We start from the raw sequence: 26694 nt of genomic DNA, 5'->3' as shown, positions 1-26694 counted from the left end.
TTGTTAACCATCTGTCAATGAAGATGGTCTTTTTTTTTTCTTTGAATTATTTCTTGTTTACAGTATTGTTCATATCTTCAGTAGGATCTCTTGAACTCTATTTATTTACTCTACTTTGCTGGTCTGATCACCATGTTTCAAATTTTGATGTGGTAATGATCATATGTAATGATTACATTTTGTCAAGGGATAATTGTCCATGAGAATTGTTCCCGCCCCCCTCCATTTTTATACCAATTTCTGTATATTTCAGTGAGAATCTTAAAAGGATTTGGAAGTCTTCCATTGATTGGACATCTTAGTCCTTATTCAGTGTTTATTGAAGTCATTTCACTGGGGATTGCCTCAGGCCTAAAATGTGCTATTTGTTGTATAGGCACATGTAAACCACACTTACTACCTCAAAGAGCTTATAATGTAGAAGACAAGCCCTCACATGTGTAAATCACTGCAAATTGAGGGCTGGTCTACACTACAAAACTCAGGAGATTCCACTGCTTCACTCAGGGTTGTGAAAAATTTCATGCCTTAGGTTGTCTAAATTTCATCACACAAGCCATGGTGGAGATGGCACTAGGTTGATGTAAGAATTCTTCCAGTGACCTACCGGATGCCTCTGAGGTGGATTTACTACAATGACAGAAGAACCCCTTCCCTTGCAGTGATGTGTCTGTGCTACAGCAGAGCAGGTGCAGCCATGCTGCTGTAGTATTTCTGGTGTAGAGATATCCTAAGATAGGGTGTGAATTTAAGGCAGTATAGCCAGTCCTGAGTAACTCCATGTGGTCATTCTTATTCTGGAATAAGAGTGTCTTTTTACAGTTGAATCTATTTAAAAATGGATTCAACTACATTCTGGGCATCTATCACAGTTATTCAGGAATAAGTCTGTGGACAGACACCAGAAATATAGGCGAAGGGTGGTGTGGGTGTGTGGGCAGAGGGGGAATTGGGATTCAGCATACAAGTAGAGTGGTCAGGTTGATGAACGCACGCATTACAAACCCAAACGCTCAGGTGTAAGGCTCTAGATTGATTGATTTATTTTTTCTATAGCTACCAACATAGTGCAATACAATATCTTTAAAGATATTTGAAAAATGCTGTATTTCTATGGAAAATGTCAAACTATGTTCAGTATTTCTGTTTTTTGACAACTTGGAAATAAAACCTTCAGTTTTCTTTTCCTTTTCTCCTTTAAGAAGAAAAGGGGCAGAAAAGTGAAGGGTATCAAAAACAACCAAACCCTGAAGGCAAGTTTTTCCATTTTCATCCAAAAATAGAAAAACTGACTAAAATGAAAAATTTAACTTTGGTCAAAAAACCATCTTTTGGCTAGACATTTGTATTGGTTTTTGAAATAAAACAACCAACCTTTAACCAGCTGTAATTGTCTTAAATAATATTTTATAGCTAGGTATACTCAATCCTGCCTCAGCATGGAGGGGTGGACTAGAGGAACCTCTGAGGTCCCTTCTGGCCCTATGTTTCTGTGACTTCATGATTTGGGAGCTATGTAAATTCAGATTAATTTAATATTTCTGTGTGGGCCCAAGTGCCTGCCCATACAAAGCTTTATGCAGGACCAAAGTCCTAGACCAGTGATTCTCAGACCTCAGTGGTTCAGGAGCCAAGTTAGTGTTCAGCATTACCCAAAAGGGCATCAGTCATGTGAATTAATTTTCATTCACTACAGTACTACAGTAGAACCTGTTTCAAACACCAGAGTTATAAACTGACCAGTCAATCACACACCTCATTTGGAACCGGAAGTACACAATGAGACAGCAGAAAGAAGGGGCAGGGGGGAGAAGAAAGTACAGTACTGTTAAACATAAACTACTTTAAAAAAAAAAAGAGAAGCAGCATTTTTCTTCTGCATAGTAAAGGTTTCAAAGCTGAATCAAGTCAATGTTCAGTGGTCAACTTTTGAAAGAACTATAACGTTTTGTTCAGAGTTACAATCGTTTCAGTTACGAAGAACCTTCATTCCCAATGTGCTCATAACTGAGGTTCTACTGTATTCATGTTTAAACAGTATGATAGGAAATATTTAATGTATGTATATATTCTCTCAGCAAATAAGTTAATAACTTAATTGGATAATAACACAGAAAAAGCATCCTGACTGGTTGTTAATTAAATCACATCATTTTAATATTCTGTGCTGCAAAGAGCCACAGGAGACACATTAGAGGGCCACTTGCGGCTCACTAGCCACAGTCTGAGTATCACTGCCATAGACAAAGACAATGGTTCTGGCCCCAAAGAGCTTAGTCCTGCAAACAAGGTTGCTAGTGCACCTCAAAGAGTGTCTGAGGCATATAAAGAGCATTAGTCTTTGAAAGCTGAATCATCTTTCCATGTTAAGGGTATCTATCTCCAAGTAATTATACAGAGATCAACACAGTCCGTGACAACCAATGTGCTAGCAATTCAAGTTCACCTTCTCATTTCATGGTAGCATGGGGATGAGTAATTCTAAAGACATTTAAAAGCACCCAAACCATGACAGAGTACAGCAAATGAGAACAAGGTAAGTAGTTACATGCTTTGTGAACATGTACAAAAACCTATTATCCTTGGTACAATGTGTAATGTTAATAACCGCAAATTCTGTGTGTGCACCTGCACACACGCTTGTAATGCACTGCTTTGCCTCAGACTTTTGCTTGGTGGTAACAAGTCTGATCTTTTCTTTTCCTTCAAATGTTAAAGGCTTTGGCTGCCTTATCAGGAGATGGGCCAGCTCAGGAATGATGAAAATAGACACATGGAAGCACAGTGATTGGTTTAGGGAATTAGGCATTTGAAAATATTTTTTGAACTACTTCATTATTGGAAGGAGATTCCTTCTCTCTAACTTCAGAAAGAAGGCTTGAAATTGAGAGAGACTGTGGAGAAATAATGACAGGTTTCAGAGTAGCAGCCGTGTTAGTCTGTATTCGCAAAAAAGAACAGGAGTACTTGTGGCACCTTAGAGACTAACCAATTTATTTGAGCGTAAGCTTAGTCTCTAAGGTGCCACAAGTACTCCTGTTCTTTTTGTGGAGAAATAGTCAACACCCACAGGCATCTCTGCTAAAGCCAGAGCAATGGCAAGCACACAGATAGCCTCTTCCTCTGCCCCCCGTGTGGCATGCATAACTGTGCTTAAATTCTATTGATTGCTGACTTACCGGGAAGGTCAGTGTGTGCATGCTTCTAGTTAAACTAATGAAAGAAGTTCACAAATTACACCTCAGACCCAAAGCAGTGTGTCCCTCTATGGATCTCCAGACCTGAAGAACTCTGTGACGCTCGAAAGATTTTCTTCTACCAACAGAAGTTGATCCAGTAAAGATATTACTTGTTACCACGTTGCGATTTAAATCTTGTTACTGTGATCCAAGCTTTTGTCACCTCTAGACTGAAGTGCTGCAGTGTGCCATATCTGCAGCTACAGCTTAGGGGCCTGATCCAAAGCCCAGTGAAGTCAATCGGAGTGTTTCTATCGACTCTGACAAGCTGTGGCTCAGGCTGGAAGACTTTTTAGAGGCTGGTGCAGAATGGCTGCCTGTTTAAGGGCTAGTCTACACGAGAAGCGCTACAGTGGTGCAGCTGCACCCAATGCAGCTGTGTCACTGTAGCAGGTCTGGTGAAGACGCTCTATGCTGACAGAGCTCTCCCACTGGTGTAATAAAACCGCCTCCGAGAGGCAGTAGCTATGTCTGCAGGAGAGGCTCCCCACAGACATAGCACCGTCCTCACTAGTGCTTAGGTCAGTGTAACTCTGTCGCTTGGGGGGGGTGGGGTGGCTTATTCACACCCCTGAGGGGGACAAGTTATAGTGACATAACCTGTAGTGTAGGGAATCCCATGGTGGGCATATGACATCCTGTGGTATGCTGTGATAGGCATTGTGATGGGGTATAAAAACCCTACACTGGGCAACAAGGGGTTAGGGAGCAGCCAGCCCTGCCCCACCACAACTGCAAGAGATGCATGGAGTGGATGAGGAGTTAAAAGGGAGCAGAACAGCTCCTATGTGAGCAGACAAGGGAAGGGACCTCTACCTTGCAGCTCCTGAGAAAAGGGCTGAGGGAAGGCAGAATCTCTCCCTCACACTTGCCTGAAGGCCCTTCCCTGATGGAAGGTTATACCTGGAGAGGAAGGCATTTCCCCCTCCCCTACTAACCCAGTTTTGGTATTGATTCCCCATATTTATGGATTACCCCTGAAGGGGAAGGCCTGGAACTGACCTGGCCAGAGGGCCAAGCTGCATTCCTCAAAAGGGGGAGAGCTACCATACCATGCTCGGCTGTGAAGAGATGCCAAGTGGTGAGCTGACGCCCTTCACTGCCTCCTGTGATCGACTTCAAACTTCAGGCAATGGTGAAGTGATAAGAGGTGACCCAGGGAGGGCAGCCTTAAGGCATTCTTGAGCGTCAGACCTTGTGTGGCCTTCACAAGGCCCTGGGCCAGAGCCCTGTAGAGTGGGAGGGCCTAGGCTTCCCTACCAAACCCTCTCACTGCATGTTGAAGGGCCTAAGCTCAGACCACTAGGCAATGCTTCCCATGACCAAAGACCATCACAAACATGCAATTCTATACTTGCATGCAAATGCCATGCTCCATCTCTGTATATCCACAGATGCAAATATCAATCAGTATCCATGGAACCGCAGGGCTCTCCCAGGAACCACAGCAGGGAAAGGAGCAGAACATGGGGCTGCCACTCCCAGGAGCCAGTGCCCTGCACTAGCAGCTCCTACAGTGCAGCTGTACCCCAGCCCCAACCACTGGGGCGGGCACTATGCTCATTGGCAGCTGTCCCTGGTCACACTCTTGTGTTCAAGCAGCTTGCACGCCCCAGACAGGAGACAAACGTCCATGTGGAAGGGGGGGGGGGGTTAGGGCAGTACCATGCTGGAGGAGCTGCCGGCCTGGGGCGCTGGCCCCTGGGAGTGGCAGCCCCACGTTTTTCTCCTTTCACCGCTACGGCTCCCAGGAGAGCTCTGCGGTTCCGCGGATATAAAGTTGTATCTGTGCAGGGGTCTAGTGATCTCACACAGACAGTGTGTGCTTCGTGATCTGCAGCGGCTGCCCACTGGCCTCCAGGTGGAATGTAAGGTGATGTGTTTGACCTAAAAGTCCCTGAATGGCCTAGGACTGTCTTACCTAAGAGACTATCCTTGTCCTGTTCAACACCACTACAGCAGAGCTCAGGGGAGGTACTTGAGTTGGGGCCTTTTTGCTGTATGTAAGCGGGGGAATAGCCCTGCTATTGTGGGGAACTTCCTGGCTTCTGCACTATCCTGGTGAAGTGGGCTAGCGAAAGGATCTGAGTCCTCACTCCCACTTCCTTTACCCAGTGGCCTTGCTGCCCTTGAGGACTCCCCTTCCACTCTCCTGTCTGGCAGAGTCCTTGTAACCCCAACAAGGCTGGGCCCAGGATTCCTGGGGGGCTCGACCCCCCCCCCCAACCCTGCTGTGGTCACCTAGGATAGGGGCTAGGGTGTCCCCACTCCGGGTTACTCTCTCTGCACTGGGCACTTCTCTGACCCACTGACCATTACATACAATTTAAAGCAAATGCAAGTTATTTAATCAACAATTACTTTTAAAAAGAATAAGGAAAAAATGGGAAAGGTTAAAGGAAACACATCACCCCGCTCTGTGGCAGGCAACATCACAAACAGTGTCTCTGGAATGTCAGGGCGGTTCAGTCTGCTCCTTGTAAGTCCCAGGCCTCCTGCTCAGGCCCTGGCTGTGCTGCAGGGATGCTGTGGGTTGGACACTCGCTCTGGTGGTGGCTACAGACTCTCAGGCTCTAAGCGGTAGGACCCTTCTGCCCAGTGTCGCCCCCTCCCTGTTGGGGTTACGATGTAGAGCCCCTTGGCTGAGGCGTCTCCCTCTGCTGGGCCCACTGCCCAGGGTCCCCCTCGCTCTCCTCAGCTGCTCACGCACCCAGCTCCGGACTGCTCCAGTCCCAGCTCCACCACTCTGTCTCTGCACTGCTGCCCTGCCTCCAGCTCCCTGGGCCGCTTCTCTGGCTCCTCTGGCTCTGGTTGCTACAGCTCTGCTCCCAGGACAGGTCTGCTCTGCAGGCTGCTTCTGTGACTCTGCTTCCTGGGCTGCTTTTCTGGCCCCTCTGGCTCTGGTTGCTGCCGCTCTGCGCCCAGGGCAAGTCTGCTCTCTCTGGGCTGTGCCTCTGGCTTTGGGGCTGCAGCTCTGCTCCTAGGACAGGGTCTGCTCTCTGGATCTGGCACAGCTCTGCTCCCCAGCTTAGCTTGGGCCCCTGCTTTCTCCTTAGCTTGGCCCTGCTCTGTCTGACCCAGGCAAATCCAGCTCACACTGGAGAACAGGACCTCCCTGGCCTCCTGACTCCCTGATTAGCCTGCCCATCCTGTCATTCAGGTTGACCTGGAGCATTGGCCTCTCCCCATTGTACCTGGGGACTGTCAGTCTCAGAATCCTGATTTCCCATTGACCCTTCCCCTTTTGGTACTAGGAGCTAGCAACTAAAAAACCCCCACTGAATGTTAGTAAGGGGGCAACAGTCCCCTTACATGTAGAAAAGTAGGTGCTGCTCTGGCAGGGAACTTTCGCTGAGCACCTCTCAACTTTGGACTTCACTTTCTCGCTCTGAAATAGCTCTAGGCCTGCTTCAAAGTGCATCTTTTCTAACAGGGCACTGGAATGGTCTTGAGGGGGGTTTCCAGTTGCATTTAGGAGGAAATATTTTAATTTTGTTTTCCCTCCCCTGTTGATTATATGGATTTGCAGGGGTGGGGAGGGAAAGCATGTGCTGCTGTTTTGGATCTCAGTGACTAGGTTATGAGTAGCAAAAATGCTTAGAGCCTGGAATAACTCATTGTCCAGTTATTTAAATATGAACACATGACAGCCAACTGAAAAGGAATCGGATGATCTCATAATAGCTGGAGATAATAGGGTTTACTTGTTGTTGTTTTCATCTTTTCATCTTTTTCTCCAAAGTGATTTACTGATAGAGTTCCAGTTTCCAAGTAGAGATGGTTAAAACTCAGAATAGCTGCTTCTGTTCCAAATCAGAAAAAAAACCAAAATCTGTTTCTGATGAAATGAAATTGAAATTTTTTTTGCTAGGTTAAGCAAAACTTTCTGCTGGAATAATATTGAAATAGATTTTGAAACAGTCATTTCAAAATGAAAAATCTAAACGCTACATACCAATAAGGTCAAAGCACAACATTGCTGACCTTATCCAAAGAGTTCATTTTTACAACATTTGAAATGAAATTTCATTGACAGTCCTGTAGAAAGGTTCAGTTTTGACACAGTACATCTTTTCTGACATGGGAAAATTTTTAAACCAGCTCAGTCTTCAAGCTTTTTCCAGGATTTCACAAGCCAAGTGCCTGACAAATATCCAAAAGTACTGAAAGGATACACTGTCCCTGTGTGTCGCGTGTATCGGTTGTGCAGCAGAGTCTCCTAGTGGGAAAATGAGCAGTGACACTGCCGAACTATTGCTGCTGTTAAAAACTGTTTTAACCAGCAGCCTCCATTTTTCAGCACACTTTAAAATGCATTTAAAAGGAGTTAAGTCCTGTTGGCCCCTAAGCAGAATTTTGCTTTAGTACTGCTAGGCACAGGAAGAGAGAATGGAGTATTAAGAGACAGAAGGTTGAAATGAGGGTCCTTCATTTTGCAATTCTGGCTCAGGAGAATTTTCTTTTGGTCTTTAACTACAGATAGCTCAAAATTCACGAGCTGGCAGTCAGTGCTTGGAAGAGGCAGGAGTAAAAGCTTGAACTGGATTCTAAAGCTGGATAGAGCTTCTGTTTGGGCACAGACAGTAGTTGGAATGGAGCTGGGAAACCCACACATGCTCTGGTTACTCCAGCCTAATTATGTCTATAAGTCATCTTCATAAAAATATCTGATATTTCATTCATAATAAAATATGGGCTTGGAAAATGTTCTGTACACACCAAACAAAATGATGTGGACTATATTAGAGGTGGTTGAAATTTTTATGGCAGAGTTGGAAAGTGGATCTGTTTATCTAAATGAGAATTTCCTTTGGAAGTGACTGGTTTGTTTGTTTTTTTTTTATTTATTTTTACTATTAAATTTTTCAGGTTTCCCTTGAAAAACTGAACTCCAAATATTTATTGGAAAACTGACATTTCCCATGGAAACTTGCATTGAGACATAATAGCTATTTTCAAACTCTTTGTGGTTTTTGGTTTTCAGTCACTCGAAAATTGAACCATTTTGCGGGGTTGCATTTAAAAAACTGAGCGCTTTTTTTTCTTTTTAAAGAAATCCAATGGAAAAATACTCCTTTCCTGACCAACTCTATTTGCTACTCAGTAGTCTACATGGAATCAATTTTTAATCTTTAGTAACACAAAGAAATGCAATATAAAAAATAGGAATTTAAATGCTGTTGTCTTCTCAGTGATTACTGTGCATTTGGGAACTTGGAAGAAATTTTTAAAAAAATCTATGAAATGCCTAGTGGGACCTTAGAATAATGTTGTACGGGAAAGTGCCTGCTTGCGTGATAAGCAGAATGCTATTAAGGGAGTAAACAATACATTCTCACCTTCACAGATATGGAGGTGTTAGTACATATTTTTGCCACTGCTTCGCTTCTGCATATTTCATGCAAGGAAAATAATGTTGGCCCCAAAAAACTTTTCAAATAAATGAGCTTAATCTTGGAATGGGCCAACTGAATAAAATAAAACACCTGAATCTGGAAGCACTGGAAGTTTTTTAGGAAAAGACTACTTTCACAGATTTCTAACACAGGTTCACCCAAGAAATTTGAATAGCTCTGACAAATACCAAGACATTTTTGGTGCAGATCTGATCACCTTTTTTTAAAAAAGGTTTGCCCATAGATTGCTTTGGCACATGCCCATGTTTCATCACTCTCCCTGCAAAGTAGTTGAACCAAATTCTCTATTGGTGTAACTTCTATTGAAGATCTGTGTTCTGTTGAAATAAGGGGTAGAGATTTGTCTAACCTTAAAAAGGGAACCTTTCCATTTATATTCCCCTCTGAACTGTTGTACCTATAGACCCCAGTCACAGCTCAGACCCTCTTGTACTAGGCTGTGTGTGTGTACGTACGTACGTACACACACACACACACACACCGAAAACCCAATACCTATCTGAAATTGTTTGTGTACAGTAGCATCATGAGGCCCAATCAAGATGAGAGCTCCATTGTTCTAGGCATTATCCATACCTGTAATAAGAGGTAGCTCTTGCCCCAAAGAGCTTTGACTTTTAATTAGACAAGACCGATAATGCATGGAAGGGGAAACAGATACACAGCACTGAAATGACCTGTCCAAAGGCAGCCAAATGACTGGCTACTGGCAGTGCTAAGAATGGAGGCTAGATCTCTAGGATCCTAGTCCAATGTCTACTGGACCACACTGCATCTCACTTACTGCCTGTGTACACAGCCACATCAGTGCTGTAATCGGTCTTCACCATCCTCCATTCCCATGGCTTTTATGAGTTGAGCTTCGTATGGATCATTTAAAGAGCAAAATGCTGGAGCAGACCCATATCTAGAAGAGTAGTACTTTGCTACTCTATAGGACCTATGCAGAGAAAAGATTCTTGTAGATATTAGTCTGACTATTGAGACTAGATTAAAAATATAAAAAACCTATCTGCATGAAAACTACATATTTTTTATCTTTTTTTATATCCCTGTGAATCCACCAAGGGTAGGAAAGTATTAAAAATAGTTATTCTAAATATTACTTGCTGTAAATTAGTTTCTTGTCTAGTTTAACCTTCAGCCAAACATCCCGACAATGGCCACACATTGTGACAGCATGGAGACCAAGCTAGCAACCTCATCTGAGGCAGATACAAGTGGCATCCTAACATAGCAGAATGTTTAACTGAGCAGACTAATAACAAGAAGTCATCTAGGGACAATGGAGAGAACATTTCCTTTGGATCTCAATGCCATTAAATTCTACTGAAAAGATCTGGCATAATGAGCACAACAGTGTCCCAGCATTTGCTACACAAAAAATCATTAGTGATGATGCTCAACCAAGTAGGGTCCATGCTGTGACCATACCCCAAGGTAAACAGAAATATATTCAGTAAGCCCCTGTTGGCTGAGGTTTCTGGAGTGAGATAGCAAGCAAACAGCTTTCGAACATGTTACTGAAGAGTAGGGGGTCAGCTGTAAAAAGCTAATGAAGTCAGCCAGTGGGAAAAATGTTTAAAAATAATTTTGATCTCTACCATGGCAATTTGGTCCCGGAGATCAAAGGAACAATTTGCAACGTAGGTTATAACGGGGCCTAACAAAGCAGCATGATTTCTGTGCAGTCATGAAAGCAATTTTGTACAAGAAGCAGTCTGCCCCACCTTCTCAATCTCAGGCAGTGTAATGGGCTGTCATTTAGTAGGTCATGTATCCATTGACTTCTTTAACTAGCGAAGGATCATAGTATCCAAAATATCAGACCTTAAGAAGGTCAAACTTTCCAGCAAAAAAGCTACAAACAAATGGAGCCCTTGACCCTAATCCAGGGAAGTATCCCTGTTCAGGAAGGATGTACACATAATTTTAAGAATATCTTCAAGTCCCATTCAAGTCAGATTCAGTTTTCAACAATGTTTTACTGAAAGCCCAAAAAGTATTGGGTTTGGGGGGGGGGTTGGTTTTTTGTTTGGGGGACAGGTACTCTCACAATTGTGAGAAATTAAAGACATTTCCTGCAAGAAACAATTGGCATTTTCCAACCAGCTACAATTATTATAAGTTATCATTATCCATATGAAAATTCAATGTGGATGGAGATCCAAAATCATCTTTTGGATACTAAGAAGAAGATATGGCTCTGGAGCTCAATGTCCTGCAAGATCAAGATGAACTTGTCTTTTGTTTCTAGAGAATGCAACCGAAGACTCCCTGTTTACACTGATCTTCCCACAGTAATAGGGAAGTCTCTCTCTCTCTTTCTCTCTCCTGCCACCCCAAGTCCTAACTAGGACCATGCTGATACTTAAACACATTGTATTTGGCAAACGTACTGTGGTTATTGGCATTATAGAAACAGGAGGACATCCTGATCTCCCTTAAGTCAATGGGAGTTTTGCTGTTGACTTCAATGCAGCCAGGATTTCACCCTCAGAATCTAAACAAGCCTTAATTCGGAACTCGATTTGACAGAAAGTGTTGAATATTGCTCTTAATAAAAATGAGTGCTCTTTAGCCAATAAGCCAAAAGGTGGAAAACCCACTATGCTAATATATGTTGTTTGTCTGGAACAGACACATTTTTATGTCCACAGACAAAGTTAAAACTCATTCCAAATGCCCCTCACAGCCTTCAGCCTTCTTTTCTGTTGCTTGTGTGATGTTCGAAGGCCAGGGGCCAAATTCTTAGCAGCTGTAAACAAGTGAGGCCCCTGAAGTCAGACTTGCATTCAGTCCATCAGGTCTGAGTTGGGCACCAAGCAATTCAGAATCCAGTGAATAATAGGGACTCCATCAAACAGACATGTATCAATAAATACTGAACTAGCTCATGAGCCACGAGCTTTGGAAACCTTTCAAGACAACAGAATCTAGATAGCCTATCACCAAAGGTAATTTGTAGGCCATGGAGAGGACCATCAGTACATCCAATGGCTGCATTATCTTCATTACATTAAGCGCTCCCCTGAAGATAGTACTTCCATATTTAAAATCACAGTTCCAGCCTAACTGCTTTTCCAGTGCTAATTCTGGAGGTAAATGCTGTCTGGGTTGGCTGTACTTTAAGGAGTGGTCAAGATATGACCGTGTCTACTATTTTTAAAAGTGCCGCTGGTGGTTTATTAATCTTACGAGCCTCTGGATGCTACTTGATCACATGTGCCTGAATTTTTGAGAAGTTTTTTGGTTGAGCTCTAATACTCAGCGGAAGTGTAAGAAATTAACATTATTTCCATAGCTGATAACCTCAGAACCACAGTGATTGCCCATGCTGTGCGTTTGAGGAGTCATCTTGTACTTAACTTCCATTTTAAGCAAGTCATTTTTTTAGCCTGCTATAGAAGACGGGCAGAATGAATGGCAAAAATATGACAGAACTGCTACAGTCCCTGGCCATCTGTTTAGGACCTTTATAGAGTCCTGATTTTAAAACTGCACACATCTGAGGTCTCTAGCAGACTTTTTGCTTTGCAGAAGGCCATGTATTAGGCTGTGCCGTCCATACTACTGTCACTACAAACTAGTATTCTTTACGTACAGTTGTGAGCAGATGCCTTTCTCAACCTGCTCTTAAACAAAGACAGATGTGCAGTGCTGAAACTCATCCATTTCTTGTTACAAAAATGCTCGATACCTGTGCATATGTAAGAGGGGGCATTAATAGATATAGTGTCAGTAGATGGTGCTCATGAATATGTAGGATAGTTTCTGGGTTTTGGACAATCAGTAGAACTTGTTGTGTACTGCAAATAGCCATTCTTAATACTTCCTAGGGTTTGGCTTTATTAACAAAGATGTTAACAATAACACATGCTTGGGTCTGAACTTCGCACTGCTTCCAAGGTGCTTCAGCACCTAGGGTTCCTAGTTCAGATTTCTCAACTCACACTCCAGAGCCTCTTTCCTCTAGAGCACCATTGCCTCCTCCTTTGTAGTCTGTTACACCACTTGGATACATGCTTCACTGAGCAGGCAGAACCCACTTAAACCTTTCCAAGTAGGAACAGCACCTACAGGCAAGGTGGGCTGTTCCAGAGGAAACCGTTTAACAACCTGCTAAACCCTGACTGAAACTAATAATCAAGGGAGATGGTAGAAAGAACTTGTAAGAGCCTATGGAGCATTATTGTCAGTTGTGCTTTAAAGTGTTTGGAAGCCTTAAGTATACGTACATGCTAATCCCATTCTCTATCCTTCATGGTGAGTTACCTGAGCAAGTTTTCTGTTTTGGTTTTCCGTTAGAAAGAATAGATCTGAATCACTTACATGAAAACAGAGAGCCTATCATCCGATCTGAACAGAGAATGTGTTGAATGGAAGCTACTGAATGATTTCATAGGCTATCTATAATTACAGCTAGCAAAAGCCACTTTAATGATGCGCAGGAGTTGAGAGGAATAATAATAGGCTGAAGGATGTGGGCACACTGTCAGCACAGGAGCTGCTATATCACACTTGGTGCCTGTCTCTGCATAAATAATTCTGTTTCAGAACTGCCTCTTCTGATTAAAACTTAATATGACATGTGCACACACAACGTTGAGCCCCGCTATCCTAAATAACGGGTTATGGCTAATTTGCTCTGCAGCCTCTTTGCATCAAAAATACATCAAAATTCTGTTAAACATCTTCTGCCATTTTTACTGGTATCACTATGTGACTGGATATACTTACTGGATGCAATAATAGAAAAATAAGATCAAGGTTATTTTGGTGTGTGACCTGCAATAAAATTGCTGTGTAGATTAGGATCAATTTCTGGAGACTATTTTCTATCCTGGTAACACACAGGGTTTGGCTATTTCTGTCTGTTCCATAGGGGATAGTGATTATGGTTTACAGTGGCTTTTTAAATACTATCTTTTTTATAAGCCTCTAATGTTTGTATTGTACTGTTAAAACATAATAGGGTCCTTGTTATGATGAGACTGGTCATGTAACCTCAATGTGTTGGGGAATTTAAGTACTGTGCATATCTGTGGTAGATTTTATATCACAATAGCTAGGAATAACTTATGCACACAAATATAGTTTTGCTCATTCAAGGACCATAGAACTTGGCCATATATTAGTGGGCTTGTCTAACTAGTTAGTGCACAGCAAGCCAGGATGTAGATCTACAGCACGCTTATGTGCCATACGCTAAGTGGTCATGTTGGCCACCCTACCATATACTAAAATGTCCATAGTGTCTTTCACATACTCACGATAGCTCAATGAGACCTTTTGAACAGCAGTATGTGTACTCAAGCTGGGAGTCACACCACTGGCTCATAGTGTAGACGTAGCCTTAGTGTGCAGCAGGCTAGCACGTTGCACATTCATACCATGGCTTGCTGCACACTATGTTACTGTGTGGTCAAGGCCAGAGATGTGCTGAGGAGATGGGTTTTTGGTTGCAGTTTAGGTTTCAGGCAGGATTTGGGATTCCGGTTTCAGGCTGAATTTAGTTTATATCTTCAGGTTAGATAAATTTGATACCTCCCCAAGATGCCTGCTTAGAAATAGTCTAATGTAAAAGAGGGATAAACTATTAGAGTTAAGATTACAAAATTCTGGTCTGATCATGCAGTTGTTCTAGATGCCAGTAGTTTAACTGTGTAACAATTTAAGTATCAACCCCAAAGGGGTTAAGAAGTGGTACATTCTTTTTCTAGTTTTTTCAGAGCTGAGAGTACAGAAATTCATCATAGCAACTAGTGCAGTGTATCTGCGATTGGGAGTCTCTTAAATATAGACTTCCGCCAAAGGTCATTCTTTAATATTTTATCTTTTGCTGATGCAGTCAAATCAATGCACATGGTAGCTGGCACTGGTGCACTTTTTAAAACTGCTTGTTTTGGGGATTGTTGGAGAAACACAACATTAATTCTTAATTTTGTACAAACCCAATTACCAAGTGTATGTATCATTCTGATTGGACAGGGGGTGGCACAGAGCAATAATTGCTTCAGCTCCACCAACTGTAGAATGCATAGACCTAAAAAGTTTTGTTGTAATATTCTCCAGTATGTCAAATGTTAAGCTGGTTATATTCCTTGCACAGTTTCAGCGATAAAATATACTTTATATTAAAATACTGTGGGCTTTGTATAGGGAGTTGCTGGTCCCAATCCAGTTCCTACTGGCTAGGTGGTTACATCAAATGGCCACCACAGATGGCTTTAATATGGTAGTCTCATCAGTAAGGCCAGGAATTATATGGGCATTACTGTTGTTTACATGGCACCAGAAGAGACCCATAATAGAAGTCTCCAGCCCCATAGAGCACGCAGCTTAAGGATAGGGGAGAGAAGCGGGAAAGCATCACAAGAATATATTATTTTGTGTCTGTTTAGTATATTACCCTTTTTTCCCCCTGCCAGCCCTTTAAATGGCCCCTTCAAGTGAGGATTTGAGGCATACTAGTTTGGCATGAGTTGGCTGAATCTGACACTACCATTGCCCATCCTGTACTTTTGTCATCCAGGTTTTCAATCTGGCACCTTTCAGAAACATTAAATAAAAATTAATAATCCCTGTCACACAACTCATGTCTCTGTTTTGGGCCTTATACTTCACCCTGAGCATGTGCCTGGCATAGCCTTTGCAACACCTCTCACTTTGGGAGGGACACATGTTTGACTAAGAATAGGCATAGAGGCTCAGGCCTCAGATCTCACCTTTTGCCTTCTCTGCTTTTCCGTGGAGGTTGAAGGGCTTTGCATTTTCCAGGGAAATCTCTGCGCAATACCAACCCGCTAGCACCCTTCTTAAAAAACAGGATTTGTTTCGAAAACAGAGAATCTGATTAAAAGAAATGGTTTACATATCAGTATATTTGACTAAAGCCCAGTGAGACAGGCTTTCCTTAGCTTAATTACAGCAAAGAGAAGAAAATCTACATCTCTAGAAAGGGAGGCCTTTTCTGACTCTTCCACTTTTAAGTCCAGAGAGCATTTCTCTCCCCCATCCACCCTACCTCCCCTCCGCTTAACAACCAGAACTGAGTACATAATGGATTTCTCTCTCTTTTTTTTTTTTTTTTTTTTTTGCTTCAGGAGCCAAACCAAAAGGTTTGGGGGTTTTTTTTTGGTTTTTAAATAAAATAAAATTTAGTTCAAATCAGAACTAACGTTTCCAAAAATTTTCATTGACTTGAAAAACTCAAAAGTTCATTTAGAATCAAACAAAACATTTCAGTTGACTTGAAAAGAAACTTAGACTTTTTTTCATTTTGATTCATGTTATTTTAAATATTGGCCAAATGAAATGCTGTTTCTAAGTCCAGTCAAAATAACATGTTTTGACTTTAAAAAAAAATCAATTAAAGCTATTCGTGAAATTCAACCTGAATTTGCAAATAATTTCAGAGACCCCCTAAATGCATTTTTTTGGCAAAACATCTATTTGCCAAAAAAAGATTTCACCCAGCTCATTATCAAGCCCAGGTGTTAGAGTTCATTAGCTAATCAGGGTGAAGCTCCATCAATGTTTCCACAAGGAGTGTTTTCTGTCCCGTTTTCTGTCCCATTTTCTTCTCCCTTCCTCCTCCCCCCGCCCTAGTATTGTCCCCTATTTATCTCTGGGAAATTCCCTCAGTTTCTTGTTTCCAAATCCAGCATTCCAAAAGTTACGTTAATTTCCACTTCTGTAAACACTTCTAACTAGCCAAGGAATTGACTTTTGATTTGTCTGCCTGGTGTTGAGACCAGGCTTCTCTTGACCTACTTGTGGGCATTATGCTAGTTGCCATTTTCCTTGGAGGGCTGGGAACAACTTTTTCACTCATCACCATATTGGCAGGGATGGGGTGGTTTTTTTGTCTCCCAACAGCAGGTCTGGCTGTCAATGGGGTGGAGTAGAATTTTACCCATGTTAGAACTAGTATTGTTTTCTTGTGAATTGCTTGGGAGATTGGTTTCTATAAGCTAGACTCTTTTAATTAGTTCACTTCCTAACTTTTTTGATAGGGCTGGGGAAATACCCCTTCCGTCTGCCATAAAATCATTGTTTGAGAGAATCAAAACCACTCACCTTTTCATCTTGCCTGTGATGGGGTGGACTCAGTGTGCAGGCCCTCTCTTGGAGGCCTCATGGGTCTGCGTTACCCCACCCCAGAACAGAGTAGAGGAGAAGTCCTCCAGGCAGCCAGAGTGGCCACAGAGAAGCAACCAATTGGAGGGGCTGCTGGAGTGACCAATCAGGTGTCAGAAGGGCCATATAAAAGGCAAGCAGGCGAGCAGAGTTCAGTTTCTTCCTGGAGCTCCAAGAGGACCAGGTGCCTGGCTGGTTGAGCAGCAGGATTGTAGACAGGTCAGTGTGGGCAGGCTGAGCCCACAACCTGGTAAGGGCACTGAGATGGGGTCTGGTTGCAGATTGAGCCCAGGGAGGACTGCTGAAAGGACACTACCTGCAGGTACAGAGATGAGCCTGGGTTGGGTTGTTGAAAACAGGGCATCTGGGAAGAAACCTTAGAGCTATGGCCCCATACCAAGGCTGGGGAAAGAACCTGAGACTGTATACCCTGGAACGGGGGATTGTGAATGCAGCTCACTCAGAGGGCTGAGTCACTGAAGACCTGCTCAAAAGAACTGTGATTTTAGGCATTATTGGCCAGGGAAGGGGGTGCTCACGAGAGGCAGGTGCTGACCGCGTTACATGGCCGTTTATGCTTCGGCACAATCCAGCAAAGTACTTGAGCATGTGCTTAACTTGAAGCACAGGAGCAGTAAAGCACGTGCTTTGTAGGATTAGGGCTCAGTTGACCTACATACCACACAAGTTGTGTATTAAAGTATAAAATCACTTCAATAATATGCGCAAAACAAACCTGTCTGTCTCCTTCCTCAAAGACCGCATCTGTAACAGTAAGAATCTTTTGCACTTTCAGTGCGTCTTCCTTCATGGATCTCAAAGGATGAGCTTAGCTAGTAAATCAAGCACACATTGGCCCCATTTTACAGATGAGGAAATTAATGTACAGGGATTCAGCTAGGGTGAATCAGTGGCAGAACAGGCATTAGAGTCCCAGTCCAGGGAGTTCACACAATGTAGCAGAGAGTACTGAAAAGATGTACAAACCCTGTACTCCAGTGCTTGTGCAGAGGGATGCTCCCACTAAGCTTGGAGTTTTACCTACTTCATGAGAGCAGGATCAGCCCTGATCACTAGACCTGGATTATGCTTTTTGCTTGAAGTTATTTTGATCTTAGACTGATTGTGAAGGGTCATTTTGTTTAAAGAACATTCCTTTTAGGGTGATGGCTGCTGCTGTCCAACAGTAGCAAAGCAAATTGATGGCTTGTTAGCCGACCGCCAAGGATGTTTGGTGAGGTGCCAGCTATGCTCGTTTATACCATCCGTGACTTTAACCGCTAGGACGCACTGTCCCTTCGCGGCGGGCAGCCCGGGCTAGGCTGACGGATGCCCCAAGGTCCTAACCACCCGTGACTTTAACTGCTAGAGCTCAGAGCTCCTTCGCAGCGGGCAGTCAATACTGACTGACAGGTACCCCAATGGCAGCACTAAGAGCCTCTCCACACCCGTGACTTTAACTGCTAGAGCTCAGAGCTCCTTCGCAGCGGGCAGCCAGGATTGACTGACAGGTGCCCCAAGAGTTTGCCCCGTGGAGGCGGCACAACTCAACGCTAGGCTCTTAGTACTCTCACCTAATGGCCAGGCTTTAGAGCCAAAACGGCTGAGGTTCTTTAATTGTGTTGGCTGCTTTACAGTAAACCAGAGAAAACAAGTCAGGCTTATGCATAAATGGTTACCAAAATTTATTAAGCTAGATTCTAATCATGTGGTTACAAAATTGCTAGTGCCTACTTATTTAAATGTAGAGATGTTACACACACAAACAAGTTACAAAACTGAAGCCACAATCCCAAAGAAAGAAAACAAAGTATAGAGCTCTATTTCAAAATATGTGTACACTAAAGATAGGAGATCAGGTGTGGGTGCTTCTTACCCTCCTTGCATCTCTCGATTCCAGCGGTGCCAAGCCAGGATCGGTCACTCAATTCCGCGGAAAGACGAATAAGGGACAAGGCGTAGGGACCCTCTTAGCTGCAGAAGCCTTGGGAGGCTGTCACTTATCTGACCAGCAGATAGATAGTGAAATCTTAGCAGGTGGCAATCAGACAGCACAGAGTCTTTTTTTCTCTAACAGGCTACAGAGTGCTTCATCTTCCAGTCCCATCTCAGTCCTGAGTGCATAGACCTTACACTCATGTGAATATCCTGAAACATAAAGATACTGACAAGCACAGTGAATGATTCCTAGCTGTCATTTGAGAGAAATAAATGCAAATGGCTTCCCTTTCCAGCAAGAGCAATGTAAAAATGCCTCTCCTATTTTGAAAATGCAAACTGAAACGATTGCATGGAGCCTTCCCAGATGCACACTACCTGCTTGTCAGGATGAATTCCATTGAAAAACGCTGAGGTCTGGCATAACACAAAAACAAAAAAACCCCATCACAACCAATAGTGCAAGTATTTTAACTCTGGAAAGAACCTGCCTGACATTTCCCATAGAGTGGTTCTTTCATGCTTCAGAGTAACAGCCGTGTTAGTCTGTGTTTGCAAAAATAAAAGGAGTACTTGTGGCACCTTAGAGACTAACCAATTTATTTGATCATGAGCTTTCGTGAGCTACAGCTCACTTCATCAGATGCATACTGTGGAAACTGCAGAGGACACTATATACACAGAGACCATGAAACAATACCTCCTCCCACCCCACCCTCCTGCTGGTAATAGCTTATCTAAAGTGATCATCAAGTTGGGCCATTTCCAGCACACACACACACACCCCCGCCCCACTTTTTTTCCTTCTCACATATGACAAACGTCTAGAGAAGAGATCACTGATATCATTTCAACATCATTAGTAAATGTCAGTATGCAAGACAAATCATTATATATTCTTCTCATTAATTCCTAAGGCAATAAATTTTTGTTTGGAAGATAATTGGAAATGCATCACCCACCACTCTTTTGTTGTGTATTTCAAAGGTTTGTGGGTGAAAGATTTATTTTTTGATTTGTTTCTTTGAGATTTGCTCTATAGAGCTTAGTTCAAAAAAATTATTTATGCATTCTAGTATCCCCATGACCTGGCTTTCTATGCTTGACAGACAAGAGGTTACATAGTCACCATTATCAACTAGTGGAGGGAGATGCATCCAGTTTTACTTCTTTCTGGATGGATGAATGGTTGGCTAATAGCTGTTGCATATTTGAGTCTTATGCTGAAAAATAATGACTTTCATGATTCTTTTTCCCACCAGGAAATATACCATAGTAAACTTTTGAAACTTGCATTCTATCCTAAGCATGCATATTTTTAACACACACAATTTGCTCCTTTTGTAACTATATGTACAAAGGACACTGCCAAGTTAAATGGCCAAACATGACTTAATTTAAAAGTGGATTTTTCCCCTCATTGATCTAAGTGTTGTGATTTGGTTTATGTTCTCCCTTTCAGTGGATCAAACATTAGCTGTGAGTAATGGAAAAATCCTCCATACAGTCAACATAACTGTGTGGGACACATTAACTAGTTAATATGAGTTATTGTAGCAAACAATGCCTCATGGTGGCACAGGGTTTTTTTTGCTATGATCTAGACATTTAGATTTCTATACACTTAACTGGGAAATCCACTTAAACTGGTTCCCTGGGGACCATCCCCATTATTTGAAAGCTTAACTGAGAGACACTCAACAGGGATATAAGTGAAGAGTAAATGAAACACAGCCCTTTCCAATGAACTTCTCAATTACATGTGCAAAGCTGTCTAAAGACTTAAGGCAGGTTAAGACACAGCAACATATAGGTGGCTTTAAGTACTAATGTGTGTTAAAGGCTTATGGCATTTCAAGCACTTGCGTCACTTTAAGACCCACATTAAGTGGCTCTTGGGATCATTGGGAAGATGGCTTAATTGGAAGGTTAGTCCTGTACTTCTCAGTAGGAAGATGTCCAGATATTGTTCTCTTTGCTCCAATAACACCTATATGGAAACTCCATGTTCAAAGTAAGTTACTGTTAGTCCTTTGTAAACAGGGTATAGATATGCATGAAATAGATCGATTTGAACTTACTGAAAGAAGTATATCTAATGCTTAGTGTACAAGAAGGGAAGGCAAGACACTTGGATTCTATTCCCTGCCTAGTCCCTCTGGGCCACTTCAGTGCGGCCACTTCACTACCCACCAGTGTCAGTAAGGGAAACCCAATCTGGCTTTGTGTGAGCAAGTACAAGTGACAGCTGCTCTGTGCCTTGTCCTCATTGTTCAGATGGGAAGACTAATAATATTTGCCTACTTCACAGGAGTTTGGTAAGGCTTAGATACAAGTGTTTCTAGGATGAAAAGTTCTATAAAAATACAAGTAGTTAAACAAATTTTGGTTTTAAATCACATTGGAATTATTTCTCTCTGCTACCGTTCTCATCAGGTAGGAAATATCTGGTAGAGATGTGTCAATTTTTATTTTATTATGACAGCTTGATCTATTTGTGCATAGAGCATGGTCATCCATATTATAATTCCTTTTTAAAAATAAACCTTATTGATCTTACTGCAACAGACTTGTGTGTATACATACACACATCAGTGCCCTTCAAATGATACCTGAGACATTATCCCTTAGTTTACTACCATATGTTTGTGCATTTTTTGTACATTTATTCCTGAAACAAACTTTGTCCTCTATGAAAAGTTTGTGATTGTGAGTAAAACACAAGACCATAATAGTTGCATCCCAAGCCTACTAAGTAGTAGTGTTTGCGGAAAAGAATTTTAGTTCTGTGAACACTTTCATGTTGTCAGAATTATTCTGTCCTCAATCAGGATGAAAAGCCAAAATCTGAAAATTTGTCTTGAAACTGAAATCCCATAATATTTCCTTTTGGAAACACTGAAATGTGGTGGTTCTGAAATAAAATATGCTCGCAGGGATGCTCAGATGCATGAAAAGTGACACAATTCTGAATTCTGTCTTTGTTTTGGTGGTGTTTGAAGTCAAGGGCAAACCTCAGGATCAGGGTATATTTGGGGTGTGTTGGGGGGTTGTTTTGTGCAGCACCTAGCACAGTGGGACCCTAATAGGTGCATTGGGCTCCTGGGAACTTCTGGAATACAAATAATACATAGGGTGTATGTGCTGCTGAGAGCAAGGAAGGTACAGCACTAGCTACAGGGTGTTCCTGGAAGATGCGCACTTGCTCACTGTAGTTCTGCATTTGTGCATGAAAACAGGCGTTTGAACCTATCCATTTGAATAAACAGCAGAGGTTCTTAAAAATTGGCTAATTGCCTTGGACAACTAAATATTTATTTTCAGTTTGGGCATTATTAACGTAGGAAAGTGCAAGGGAATAACTCCTAGAGCAGCTTACTGTAGTATCTCCTAGATACAAGTGGTGAGCTCTTAAGGGCCACCTCCGTGTAGCCATAGAGTTCTGAATGGATACACATATATGCTCTTTTCGTATGTCTCCTAGAATCGTGTGCCTTTTGGGCCAATGCAATTAATCTCGATTTTTACTGCAGGGTAATGGAGATCAGAATCTGACCCAGCAGGGCTGGCATGGCGCAACTGGTATCCCAGCACTATCTAGAGCCATACAGAAAGAGGCCAATGTAAATTGGAGAACACAGATGGAATAAAAAGTGGTGGGCGTGGAAATAATATCAAACTGTGGGTGCTGTAATAATTATGCAAAACATTAATGAATAACACCACAAAATAGGCCCAACCATGATCATTAGGCATCCCTGTCATGTGTTTGTGCCATAACTGTCCAGTGCCTAGAGCCCTGGGTATGATCCATTATCAATTTAAGATGGAGAAAAACAATGGGGGGAAAAAGCAGGGATTGTAGAGTACAGGTATGCTAAGACTTTACATAAAGGTTTCTGGGAAGAATATATTGTGTTGTATGCCTCAGTCCATTTCTGTGTGAGAGAAAAGACTTGAAGTTATTGTAATAAAATATAAACTGTGATTTAAAGAAGTTTAAACCATTAGGTGGGGGTAGGGTGACCAGACAGCAAGTGTGAAATTGGGACGGGGTGGGGTGTAATAAGAGCCTATATTTAAAAAAAAAACAAAACAAAAAAAAAACAAAAATCGGGACTGTCCCTATAAAATTGGGACATCTGGTCACCCTAGGCAGGGCGGGGGAAGCATGAGCAAATGTTTCCTAGAGAAATCTGTCCCTACAATCTGTTTCACTGAGTTACCTTTCTTGTAGATTCAAACATTGCCGATATTCCATTGGTCACCCAGAATGCCGTAGGCACTTACAGCTGTGGAAAAGGCTTAGCGCTTTGCTTCCTTCCCAACAGATTCCCAGGTTTGGACATGGCTAAGAATTGAATTCAAGGCCTGATCCAAACCAATGGAAAGTCTCCAGTTGAAGTCAGTGAGCTTGGATTGGGCCCTTTCCAGACCTCTGGTGCCGTTGACAGCATCAATAATGCTGATACGTCACACACCACTATGACTTGAATAAAAAGTGGTGTGTACACTCTATTGGTCAAGAGTAACAGCCATGTAAACTAAGGGCCCAATCCTGCAGGCACTTACCAAATGTAGTGCAAAATCTTGGCCCCACTGAAGTCCATTGGGAGTTTTGCCATTGATTTTAAATGGGGCCCAGATTTCTCCCTACAGAATGCTTGCTACGATGGGTAGTCTAATTAGGATTTACAGTGGTAAGCACTACGCTGACAGTATTTGCAAGGATTGGGCTCCAAGGTATTACAGAGCCTTTTCAGTTTATCAGACGACACTGCCATCCACGCTGGTCAACAGACTGTGGTAGTTCATGGGGTGGGGGACTGGAGAGGGAGAGAAACAGCCCTTCTCTCTCCTTCTCTTCCATTTTTGGATGATTGAACTCTGAGAGCAGCAGAGATTAACGTGCTGGATTCTGATCTGAAAACTCAGTCCTTAAACCAATGTGTTGCATGTCTTATTCTGGTCTGTTTCAGGTGTGGCTGTGTGGTGGCAGCATGGAAGTCCTGCCATGCTCCAGAGTCGCTCACATTGAACGCAAGAAGAAGCCCTACAACAATAACATTGGTTTCTACACCAAGCGGAATGCTTTGCGAGTGGCCGAAGTGTGGATGGACGATTACAAGTCTCACGTTTACATTGCGTGGAACTTGCCACTGGAGGTACAGCCTTTCCCTCAGTTCATGTAGTCTTACTCTTATCTTTTTAAGATCTTAAATAAACAGTACGTAGCTGTCTTTTTGCATCATGGTACTGATGGTGTAAATAAACATACCCTCAACGGAGCTATTACTGGAGGACATAGGAGTCCGTGGAGCTATGCCGATTAACACCAGCTGAGGGTCTGGCTTGTTGTTTCTGAAGATTAAACACGCAATTTATTTGCCTCATGCTTCAATTCATATTTGTTGTGTATTTATATCACTGACGTTACCCAGTAAATTTAGTCTTTCTGTGGGATTAAAGATAGCAAATGATCAAATCTTTCTGCACAGTCAGTAAATGTCTTTTTAACACACTGTTTCATGTGGTGAATGTACATTGCATGCCTTGCTCCACAGACCCATAGTAACAGGAATCCATCACTTCCATAATAACACCATTGTAAATTCTCCAACTTGTAGCCCAAGCTCATTCTGTTGAGAATGTATTCTACAAAAATTGTTGGAAAAACCATTTCTATTCCAAGTTCCCAGCCTTGAACACAGTGCTTCACAAACATAGGCTAAGCAGGGTCTCTGCCCTGAAGATCTTACAGTTTAGAGACAAACAGCATTTAGAAACCATGTTTACAGATGCCTTAGATACACAAACATCCAAGACAATGGAACAGCTATTCATGAAATGGGCTCCAATTCCAACAGATTAGTGTTTGTGTAGCTGCTCTAAATAGTACAATACATTGTGATATCCTTGGTGGCTATGTTTATTTCACATAAATGCTTGAACACTGAGTTTTAACAAAAACTTCTTAGTTAAATCCTTTCTTGTGACAACTTCCTGTGGCTTCCCTGCAGAAGCTAGAAGCCAGGAGCTTCCGAAACTCTGCTTTGCAGCAATTTTGTTACTCACAAAGGCTACATTCCTGCAATCTGATCTGTGTGGGTCAACCTCTGCTTCTGTGCAGAACTCCGTTAACTTCAGCAGGACTTTGCACAGGCATAAGTGTCTGCCTCTGTGGGCCAGTTTACAGACTGTAGTCTGAAGAAAGGTTAAGTCTGAGGAGATTTACTGGCATTTGGACACACAGTAACATAGCCTTTGTTCTTTGTCAGAGAACAAAGAGTATTTCCTCAGTGCAGTTGATTAGGTACTAACCTTCTGAAAGGGTTTCCTGATTTGACGTGCTGGGGACTGCAGATGGTCTCTAATTAAAATGCTGTTAAACAGATGAGCTGGGGCTTATATGATCTGAGTGTTGTGAGTACTCCAAGTGCCTGTGATGAAGAAGGAAAGATATCAGGAGTCTGACTGCTTTCTGGCTTTTCTTAGGCTGTAACTGCAGTCATTCCTGCCTAACTTGGGACAGGGTTCTAAGCAAGTTGAGTGGGCTCAGACCCAAGCCTTAGACCTTTCTGTGTAAGAGGCAAGTGAATAAAAGTTTCTTTGGGGGGCTTGCATTTGAGTTGAGTGGTTTTGGTTTTAGGAGCACACCAGGGAGAGTAGAAAATTAGATCCCAAGCTTTGAGGGCAGTAGGGCTCTATGCTTAAGGAGCAGAGGGAATCTCACTAGAAATGGTCTTAAAAGAGCAGCTGAGTCTTTTTTTCAAATGGTTCAGGAATTTTCTTTGGGCATTATTAGTCACCCTGTGAGGGTTTAATTTGAAAGTACCTTGTTCATAACCATTACAAAACTTCCTCAGTGCAAATATGTATTGACCCCTTCTTTTTGTTTTTATATAAAATGTGGAACATGTTTGCTCAGTGTAAAACGCCATGCTCTGAATATTTCAGTCTGACTGGTTTATGGGCCTGCTTAGCACATCATCCCAGCTCACTTCATCCAGATTTTATACTAAATTGAATCATATTTAGTTTTACTTATTGGTACCATTTTATAATGCTCTCTTCTGAAAAGCAGAGTGAACAATTCCTTAGAAGATCATTACAAGTGTTGTCCTAGAAAATTGCTTTCCTGACTGAATCTAATGAACTTTGAAAATACAAAAGTATAAAAGACACCTGTTTAAAGGAATAAGGATGGTTGTATCATGCCTCTAATTTCTCAGACCAAACTATTACTCTAGTTCTTGAAATTACTTAAAGAAGTTAAAGATGGGAATAATCTGAGTCATTTTTCCTGGCCACTGTAGGATTGTTCACATTGGGACATATACAATAGCTTTACTCATTTTCAAATCAACACAAGTAATGGGGCTTCTACTGTTTCCCTTGGGAGACTATTTCAAGTATAATAGTTGTCAGGAGGTTTTCCTGAGGTTCAACCTAAATTTAATTGTCTCCATAATTTTATTCTATTACTCTTGGGTTTTTTTCCCCCCCCATGATGCCCTGAGTCTCTTTTACACCTTCCTAAACATGCTCGCTCTTCAGCCATCTGTTAGCAAAGTTTCACAAATTTCATTCTTTTAGGAGGGACAGCTTTTTAAGCGTACAGCCCTCACAACTGGGGCCAGATTTTCACGAGAGCTCAACACTCAGTCCCTCCCACTCTAATAACCTATGGCCAGATTATCAGCCCGTTGGTCACTGAGCTCTTTTGGAAAGACGGACTCTTACTTGGGTGCCTAAATGGGAACTAAGTTCTTCTGAACACTTTGTGCACTGATCCAAAGCCCACTGACTTTAATAGTCTCTTAATCTTTCCTCAAAATCAGTTCTTCCAGCTTCCTAAATCTTATTTGTCTTCTCTGAATTCCTGCCCACTTCACCTCAATCTGTCGAGTACTGAGGTGTTGACAATTGAAAGAATGATTTTAAACACTTTTTTTAAA

General features: G+C 42.2%; 1 protein-coding gene across 3 annotated transcripts in view; it reads left to right on the top strand.

Annotated features, from left to right (window-relative positions):
• GALNT17 (polypeptide N-acetylgalactosaminyltransferase 17) overlaps positions 1-26694 on the top strand; it is a 281455-nt gene that overhangs the window by 239011 nt on the left and 15750 nt on the right. For all 3 annotated transcript variants that reach the window (XM_073315115.2, XM_073315116.2, XM_073315117.2), the window contains one exon: positions 23716-23901. In XM_073315115.2, the coding sequence (XP_073171216.1) occupies positions 23716-23901 (186 nt within the window). The remainder of the gene's footprint in view (positions 1-23715; positions 23902-26694) is intronic.

Source organism: Lepidochelys kempii, chromosome 17 (genome assembly GCF_965140285.1).
Source record: "Lepidochelys kempii isolate rLepKem1 chromosome 17, rLepKem1.hap1, whole genome shotgun sequence".
Taxonomy (NCBI): domain Eukaryota; kingdom Metazoa; phylum Chordata; order Testudines; family Cheloniidae; genus Lepidochelys; species Lepidochelys kempii.
Note: the sequence above shows the minus strand (reverse complement) of the source record. Positions and strands in the feature narration are given on the sequence as shown.